Here is a 9,740-nt window from a genome sequence, read left to right as displayed (position 1 = left end):
AAGGGGGGGGGGAGGGAGGAATTCTCCCCTCTCTCTCCCTCTTCCTCTCCCCCCCATCACTTCTAGAAGAAGGGTGTGTCTGTATGTTTGTATTTTCTAAAGGTAATTTTCTCTATTTGTTTCTCACAGGTGGTTGATGTTGCAAAGGCAATTATTAATGCAATTAAGGATCCTGATGCTAAAGGGAAAACATATGCCTTGGCTGGGTAGGTTACTTTTCTGATTCTAATTAACTGAAGTACTTCTTTTTGGTGTTGTTCTTTGGCAAGCTCCACAGCACATTTAATTTCTTCATCCATGCGCACAGTTTGAGCTGCAATAAATTCCACCTCCTTTTTGGGAGGAAAAATGGCTCAAGATGTTATTGTGAATGAGCTGATAAACCTATTTTGGGCCCCATTGCATTTAATGTTATATATATTGATTCACAGAAATAGGCAGTCTTGAAAAACTTACTAGACAAGATAGATGGAAGAGAGGGATTCAGCTTGTGGGCAAATAGTATGAGTTCAGCATGTCTGATATTCTGGGATAGGTATCTGTTGGACATGATAGAAAACTTCTTTTCTGGACTGCTTATGAAGATTGATATTTACTTTACAGAACTAAGAAATAAAATCCATGCATATAGTCAGTATCATGTAGAAGAAGTGAAAGAGCAAACAAATCTTCAACAAAACTTTCCAGAATTTAAAAGCAGGGCCAAATATGCACATGTACTAATGGAGAAAGCTGTAACTTTGGAGAAAAATCTCCTTAAAATGTGTGGAAAATGATCTGGAATAAGAACAGATAGAGATAGTGGATCCTTTTGAATAGTCTGTGTACAAAAAAATCCAAGGTCATTAGCTCTAAGAAAAAAGGCATGGTAAAGGCTAAGGTTCATGTTTCAATATCATAATGTGGCATTGGAGTGGGTCTTTATCCAATACATGTGGCAAAAAGAGCTTTACATATGTTGAAGATGAAAACAGTTGCTAATTAGCTAAGTTGCAAATGATGCTGCACACCCCTTATTTCTATTGTATACTTATCTTTCTGTCTTCCTCGCTTTTAAGCTGGAAATATATTTAGTCTGGAGTTTGCAAACAGGGTGTCAATGACTTGTTTTTCCATATTCATTTTCTGATGCTTCTACACTGCCAGCTCTTTAACCAGCAATGATATCTGTACTATAGGGGTAGTCCTTCACTTTCTTCAGTACTGTAACTAAGCTGTTGAGGAAGATGTCATAGCAGACAGACTAGGTGTGCTGGTGTACTGTAAAAAGCTGCAGGTCTTCAACTTCCTGTAGGTCATGATGAGGAGCTTCTATGCAAAAACCATTGAAGTAAGATGAAGAAGTCAGTAAGGGTCTGAAAGAACTAACAGCCATGATGAGGTTATTAAGTAACCTGAAGTTGCTTTCAAATCATTGGGATGATGTAAAGTGCCATCCTAAACAAGTGGAAACCAATGCTAGGCAGACGACCATTCAGAAAGACTTCTTATTGAAGAAAACTTATACATATGTATCAGATGAGCACAACCAATGCAGAAATACACCTGATTCAGAAGTCTTTCCAGCCAACATAGATGTGCTGGAATTAACCTTTTGCATGACTGCTTTACTTGCTGGTGGCAAACTTGAATATAAGTCGACGTGTACTCAAAGTTCTTTTACCAGACAAAGAAAGAGACATGCTTTTGCCTTCCTCGCTTTGTCTGAGCAGAAACAACTGTTCCAACTGCAGGAGAGAGTGAGGATTGTGTAAATAAAACAGTTTGCAGCCAAATGCAAGGGCAGTTGGCTAAACTTGGAAAGTATTCTTACACTTGTTACAATTTCAAGGTCTCATTTTACTGGCAGTTTGTGGAAGGCCAGCACAGCAGTTCAATGCGCAGGTTTCAGAGGCAGGAATTCAAAGAAAGATGCCCAGCTTTCAGTGCAAGGAATTTAGCGTTTCAGGCACCTAGCAGGCACCTGTCAATAAATGATTGTCTGAACTGAAGGTTGTAATCAAGCCTGCAGGGCTTGAATAAAGCTATATAAGRCTTTTTTTTTTCTTTCTTTCTTTACAGGAGTTAATAGTTTGAGATTTAAAATATTGATCTCATAAGAGAATATTGTTCTACTCTGTGGTAGAATGCAATTTTGACCATAACAGTTGGTGGTGGCATTGCCATTTCTGAATGACTGAGGGTTTTCTACATTCTTTTTTTGCTTCATCCACTTCTTAAATCTTGTTTTGAATGCTAATGCTCTGTAGAGCTTAGAGTCTGCTTGTATTGTGATTAACATAAAAAGGCTCTGGTGTGATATTTTTCTTAGTGGTGTTACTATTCGATAATCAGTAGAGGAGCGAACAGTATTTTTCTTTATTTTCATGTTTTTAAGTATGGCTGTGCTATATTGCCCCAAGTGTTCCTGTCTATTAGGATGGAACTGAAATGGACTTTTACCAGCTTAGGATAAATAAGCATGAGAATGCTAAGATATAAAGGCAGAAAATGTTTTAAAAATCACTAATGAATACTTCAGTGTCTTTCTTTCAACTAAATAAATAAATTGATGTTATCTATTTTTTGATTTCTTTCAGAAGTTTTATTAAAAGAGTAAAACTACTACCTTGTTTCTGATGATACTCCTTTAATGTAACTTCATAAATTCAAATCTCAAAGGTTCAGTAAACACTGAGATCAACTTGGACCTCAAACCTTGAAATCAGATCTTTAGTTTTGATAAACTGAAATTCATATTACTTGCATCACAGTCTTGGAATTCTGGACTGTTTGAATAGTTCTGCATCTTTAAACTGTGTACTCCAACATGATTTCATTCTTCTGAGATTTGAGATCTGACAGTAATTCAGTATCTTCTATTAAAAAAAAAGGTTGAAGATGAAAAAGATACAGTCTTAGGTTTAGGAAATGGTCCATTGCAAGGTGATTGTTATCTCACTGAGGCCTTCACCTTAGCTGAAAAGCGATAGCAAATCATTAGAAGAAAACTTCTAGTGTACTTGTTACTGTTCTGATTATGAACAGCAGGATGGAATTTTGAAGGCTGAAACACCAAGTGACACATCAGAGCTCAGCAATGTGTTCTGGGGTGTCATCGTGAAGATTTTCAGAATATTTTGAAATGTCAGCAAGTTGTCTTAAAAGCCATGGGGATATTTTTCTGTCAGTCTGAGTCATCTATAAAGCCAGAATGTCAAAATGCCAAGGCAATGCCATAACAGGAAAGGAATAGGAACTCCTAATGGTGTATGTTTCTCTTAATCTACTGCAAGCATGCAGGAAACCTGATTGCTTCTTTCTCTCCATTTTAGGAAGGATAAATGCATTCTTTTGAGGGAATTTAGCTTAGTTTCTTCCTCTCGCTCTTGGAAAGAATACTATGTTCTTAGTAAAGTGAATTAATTTCTTTGCTGCCATTTGTTACCAAAAATGGGATGTTTTGTTAACAAATCTTATTAAGTTCACAGTTTGTTTTCTAGCTTCCTTCCATTGCAAGCTGCTGAATGGGATTCTACAAATTCAGTCCTGTCCCAGCGCTGAAAATCTTGTATTTGGAATTTGAGTCAATCCTTATATGGCGGAACTGCTTTGAAAGTGTGCTTTAAAAGCATTCAGAATAAATTTCATTGTCTGTTGAAACAACTTTGCAGTTGATGAAGTATATTGTTACCATCACTGGTGCATGATGATACATTTTTCTAACTTAATTTCTCTTTATTTCAAACAGTGTAGAATCTTTAGAACCAGAATTTGCTCCCCTTTTGTGAGGAAAATGGCAAATCCTATAGAATGAAGAAAACAGGCCGTTGATAGGTATATTTAAATATATACAAAAAAATTGAACACCACCACCACCACCACAAAAAAGAAGGAAAAAAAGAAGCCTAATTTCCCTATAGTGTTTGTTATTTTTTCTTTTTCTTTCTTTTTTTTTTTTTCCAGACCTAATCGATACCTCCTTTATGACTTGGTAGAGTACATCTATGCCGTGTCTTTTCGAACCTTTTTTCCATATCCACTTCCACGTCCCCTTTATCAGTAAGTGGAATTCTTCTCTAAGAATTTATGATTCATCAAGTAGCATAGAACCATAAATAACTATTGTGCTGGTCATTTAATATTAATATTGTCAATGTTGTTTAATATTGTGGGATTGTGAAGATTGGCTTCTCCCTCAGTACTCAAGAGTTAACTTTGAGTCTTCTGCTCAGAAACAAGTCTGCCTGTTAGGGTATTAAATGTGTCCTTGTAAAAGACTTAACAAAACTATTTATTACAGAGTTATTGGATGGTCTTGCTTTTAGTGAGTCAAGAAGAAGTAAAAGGTCCTAAGTATAGACTAATACTAGAAAATTAAGTGAACTTTTAATAGTACAACAGAGAAAATCTATGTGTATACTGTTGACTGTAGGCTCTGACAGATTTTTTTTACAGCTGCTTAATGTATTGCTACTGTCAGCTCTCCTTCCTGTCTGTTGAACACTGCCATCCTGGAAGCAGAATTGGTATCAGGATGTGTATGTGTGTATCTTAACTGTTCTATTTAGATCTTTTAATTTGAGCCAATGGTGGAGGTAAGTTTGTATTCAGATACTGGCCTGTAAATTTGAGCAATGCAGTGTTGAACTCACATTTCTTTGTCTGTGATATGAGGGTAGTAACATCTTTGGAAGATAGTAATAAATGGGGAGGGAGTAAGAGAAAGGTGTAGTACCACTTCAGATGACTACAGTAGATGTGTTTTGAAGGCTCAGTTTGTATGCACTGAACTTGCATCTGCAGTTTTGCATCTTACACATTGGAGGCACTGAGGTGGTAAATGGGGGGGAGACCTATCTGCTAAACTACAGCTAACGAGTAATTATGCTTTAAAAAGTGCTTAGTCCTTAAGGTATAATCAGACATCCTTTTGAAGAACTACCTTGAGCACTATACTATGACTGTACTTCTAAAATACTCTTTCTGATTGCAGTTTAATTGCAAGATGCTTTGAGATTAATCCGTTTGAACCATGGTTAACACGAGACAAAGTGGATCGGGTAGGTGTAGGACAGCCCTAAAGTTCTTGCAAATGTTTTGCTGTGTGCTTGTAACCCTCACTTATAACTTTGCTGTTCAATGAGTGATGAAATGCATGCCCTTTATGTGTTGCAGGATTTCAGTCAATTCATTAACTAGAATTTGATTATAACGTGTTGCTTTCAGACTGTGTGAGCATTGTACAACCACTTACATTTTTGAAGATGTTTATAAGTCACCTTCCTTCATAAATGGCTATATTTTTTGCTATACAATTAATTCAGCTACTCTTTTGCAATCTCACAATTATCTGTTCGGGCCTACTATGCTTCAGAGGGGATGTACTATCAAAGGAGTCTGGAGATTCCTCTGGTCTAGTCTTGCAAAGGCTTAGTAGGAGATACAGATTAAATGATTTTTTTTTTTTTTTTTAAGGTATCATTAGGATATACTCTTTATTGCTAGCATTGGTGGAGGAAGAGTAGTTAACTTTCTCTAAATATATTTAATAAAGGTTGAAACAACTGATGGGAGAGTTATAATAGCAAAAAGTAACATGGCAGAGGAGAGCCCATCCTTTTAGGTGTTAAAACTGGTCAAGGCTGCTTGCTTTTTCCAAAGGAAGGGTGAGGAGAAACAATATTCAAGACAGAAAAGCCAAAGTCAAAATCCAATGTACAGCTAACTTTTTTTTCCTTCCTTCTTGGGGATGGATACTTCCCACTTCAGGTAATTAGTGAGTTTAGGAACCTCTAGCTGCATTCTAATCAGTAGCATTGTGCTTATACTATCCAGATAATACAATTTTTAACAACTTAAGTAATGCTTAACATTGGACTCCATAACTAATGAAGAAGTTGAAACTTCATGTTTATTCCTGACTTCTCAGAGTGTGCGAGTAGTGGAGTATGTGGACAAAGAAGTTGCAAAAAACAGCTGCAAATAAGGAAATGGTGGATTTAACAAGTGTTAATGTCAAAACTATTGGCCTGTATAGTTAGAGGTGTGCACTGACACTCTGCTACTTACACACTATGCATGCTATTCTTGAAAGTTGGCAGGTTGCCTGTAAAGTTGAAATTTTGATGTCTTGTCTTCTGATGCAGTATCAATAGCCTATTTTGATCTGATCATCCCAAATTTAATTGGAGATAGGGTACTACAGCGAGTCTGTGGGAACTTGATCGTATTCATAGAGCTATTTATTGAATAGCTGTAAGCAATTAGCTTCTGTGTTTAAATTTTTCCTTCTGTGAAATAAACAACAGTTTCCTATTCTGTTGTAAATCATTTTGAAAAAAACAGGGGCAGTAAATATAGTAGAGAAATTCAGTTTTATTCATGGTTTAGTGCAAAGCTTTTCTTCAAACTACAGACCCTCCCCCATGTAAGAGAGAATTGCCATCATCACTGTGTTGACTGTATAAACCTGGGCTATAGACATAACATCTTCTGAAAACCTCTAACTGCCTGTATAATTTATAGGGTAAGAAATATTTCATAGAAGAACCTTGTCTCTAAAACTACTGCAATTCAGCTACCATAAAAACCATAGGAACCATAAACTGAGTAAACCAACCTATCAAAGGTGATAATTCAATGTGAGTTTTCTTGACAAAGTAGGATTAATATAATTGCAGTTCAAATATGCCTTTGTAAGTTTGACCTAAACTTCTTGATAATGTTTAGGTGAAGGAGAGGAAGAAGAAAACTTTTACACCTGTTACTGCTCTTCATTCCTAAGTCAAAATTTGAAGGATTTTTTGTAGAGGTGCAGAACATCTATACCGTCTATTAAAGTAGACTACATCCTTAATATCTCTGAAAATTAGGCCATAGTTCTGTAAGGCCACGTTGAATAATTCCTCCCAAGAAAAAACAAATGCCCAGAATAATGGTCAGGGATCTGAGATCGATAAATAGTCAGCTGAGCCCACAATTATGATTGAATAGCTCTTTAGATCAAGTACAAGACCATAGAATCGTAGAATCAGTAAGGTTGGAAGGGACCTCTGGAGGTCGTCTAGTCCAAACCCCGTGCTCAAGCAGGGTCACCTAGAGCATGTTAGACAGGGTTACATCCAGGCGGGCCTTGAATATCTCCAGAGAAGGAGACTCCACAACCTCTCTGGGCAACCTCTTCCAGTGCTCTGTCACTCTCACAGGGAAGAAATTCCCCCTCACCTTCAGGCCGAACTTCCAGTGGTTCAGTTTGTGCCCATTGCCTCTTGTCCTGTCGCATGAGACAACTGAAAAGAGTTTGTCCCTGTCCCCTTGACACCCTCCCTTCAGATACTTATACACGTTGATAAGATCCCCCCACAGTCTTCTCTTCCCCAGGCTAAACAGGCCCAGCTCTCGCAGCAAGATTTAGCAGTGTGTTGTATTGTAGAGTTCTTTCTTCTGACATTTCACCTCAGCAGCCTTTGTTAAAAGAAGCATTTCAAATGAAAATCTGAGTAATTGCAATTGAATCTCCCAGGACCTGCCATCTGTAGGAAGTTGTTCTGAAGTGTATAAAAATTTTTCTAGTGCTAGTTTGTTTCCATAAAAGGAAAAGGTGATCTCAAGTGTAAGTACATAGTATTTTCTAGTATATACATAATTACATTGACTATAATGCTGTTCATTCTGTCAAGTGATTTCCCCTCTCTCTTTTTTTATTTAAGTTTCACACAACTGACATGGCATTTCCTGATCTTCCTGGTCTGGAGGATCTGGGTATTCAACCAACACCTCTAGAACAAAAAGCAATTGAAGTTCTGCGCCGTCATCGCAGATACCGCTGGTTGGAGGCTGAGCTGGAGGAAGCAAAACCAGCAAAGACATATCCCATGTAACAGTTGTCAAGGTTGTTACTCATGCTTCTCAAACAGCCTTTCTGTGACCTGGTTTGGAGAACTGTGTACATGCTGATTAAAATCCATTAATCACGTAAACTATATTTCACTAGTGTTACTGTCTCATTCTTAATTATGGAGGAATTTCAGAGATATGTAATTCTTCTTTTAAAAGATCGTGAAACCAATTTTCGTATTGTTCCTTAGTTTGTGAGCATTAAGATATTGGGGTGAGGGGCAGTGTGTCATGCATCTATAGCCAGTTTCTCCCTGTATTCTCAAAGCAAGCCTTTCACTGGATTTTAGTAAGTGCTCTCCTTAAATGATTTGAAGAACATTAGAGTTCAAAACTGTGTGGTCTGGAATACATCTTTTCTGGTAGGCTGAACCAGTGCTGCCACCTATTCAGATTATCAGGTATGAAATAAAATCATTATTGACTATTTTGAGCTTTGTTTCATCTGTCCTGAGCTGAATTACTATAAAAAAATACCAACCAAAATAGTATATGCTATTTCTAACTTCAAGAAAGGTGGATTAGACAGGCAAACAAGTTACAAGCAAACTACATGTTGGCTGGCCTCTTGTGATAATTCTGTGTGCTGTGGCTTATAGACATGAGAAAATGTGTCATTTTCCTCTGTTCTTTGAATTTGAGAATCTCATTATTTTGAGATGCTCAGAGCTTTTAGGTGTTGAGGCATTGCCTTGATTTTTGGCAATGGGGATAAACTTTGCTTTAAAGTGTAATAATAATAATTATTATTTAAAGATCAAAGAGCCCTTCCTGAATTTGACCAAGTACTGTGCTTTCTGTTTAGTCAAATTTTGGTTAAATTTTGACAGGGGCACCATTAGGTGTGGTGCAGCTTGGACTGAGTAGAGATCTAGATCTTCTATTTTCAGTGCAGTGTTCTGATGGCCGAGAAAACTGAAGGAAGAAATTCCTTGAAGCAAGGGAACTACTAGTTCTGGGAGAAGGCCAAGTTGCATTAACTAGGATGGGCTTAGATTGGTGAGAAACCTGATTTTAGTTGGGGCTGGGAGAGGGGATGCAGTGAGTGACAGAACATCTTGTGTTTTCACCACCAAGTTTCCCACTATTTGCCTCTGTTGGATATGACATCAGGAGAAGAGGAACTGGGACAAGGTGGACAGATGATTAAAGGTAAAAGCCTAATGGTGGTAGAGGAACTTGAAGTGGAGATTGGGGCTGAGTAGATGATTAAAACGGAGCATAGAGGAAGAAAAATGAGCAGCTTGAAAAGAGCAATGGCAAAAAGGCCAAGGCAGGAGAAGTGCATAAGTCTCTGTATTATATCACAGTCAGTGTTGGAGCAAAAGATCAGAATCTCAGTTTCTCTGCTTTCAGCAAACTACTGTGAAACCATAGGCAAAGTGATTGTTTAATTTCAGCAGTGCCCAGTGTTGTTCTTTGTTGTGTAACCTACTACTTGTAATGAGCAGATTCATGTGATAGTATGGATTTTCTGATCCTACCTACTTGTGTTGGCTTTCCTGTTTGTTTGGTTTTTTGTTTGTTTGGGTTTTTTGAGATAATGTTTTAAAATATTTGCCAAGTCACACATCAAAGGCTAGCAAAAACAAGAAGTGAAGTGCGTATTGTTGATTTGATCCTTAGTTTTTATTTTTTTATTTGATTGCATGTTTTTTTCCATAGAACCCTATCTTTAAATGGCCTTGTTTGAGCTCATTTGATATATGTGATTTACTGCATATTATTCAAATTCTACTGTGAAAATGATATTTTTAGGATCATCTTACATGGACTGCAGAAATGCAAAGTTATTGTGATACTCATGTGGATAATAAACAGTTTCAGATGGCAGACTGAGGCCAAAGACAGTGCTCTACTGG

The 9,740-nt window shown here is 37.2% G+C and overlaps 1 protein-coding gene across 1 annotated transcript in view; it reads left to right on the top strand.

The window, feature by feature from the left end:
* The window catches only part of NDUFA9 (NADH:ubiquinone oxidoreductase subunit A9), a 19,610-nt gene extending 11,305 nt beyond the window's left edge, over positions 1-8,305 (top strand). The window contains exons 8-11 of the mRNA XM_085298804.1: positions 130-206; positions 3,946-4,041; positions 4,976-5,042; positions 7,692-8,305. Coding sequence (XP_085154930.1) covers positions 130-206; positions 3,946-4,041; positions 4,976-5,042; positions 7,692-7,862 — 411 coding nt within the window. The 3' untranslated portion in view covers positions 7,863-8,305. The remainder of the gene's footprint in view (positions 1-129; positions 207-3,945; positions 4,042-4,975; positions 5,043-7,691) is intronic.
* Positions 8,306-9,740: the final 1,435 nt, after the last annotated feature.

This window comes from Rhea americana, unplaced genomic scaffold (genome assembly GCF_003343005.1).
Source record: "Rhea americana isolate MKP2758 unplaced genomic scaffold, rheAme1 scaffold_142, whole genome shotgun sequence".
Lineage (NCBI taxonomy): Eukaryota > Metazoa > Chordata > Aves > Rheiformes > Rheidae > Rhea > Rhea americana.
Note: the sequence above shows the minus strand (reverse complement) of the source record. Positions and strands in the feature narration are given on the sequence as shown.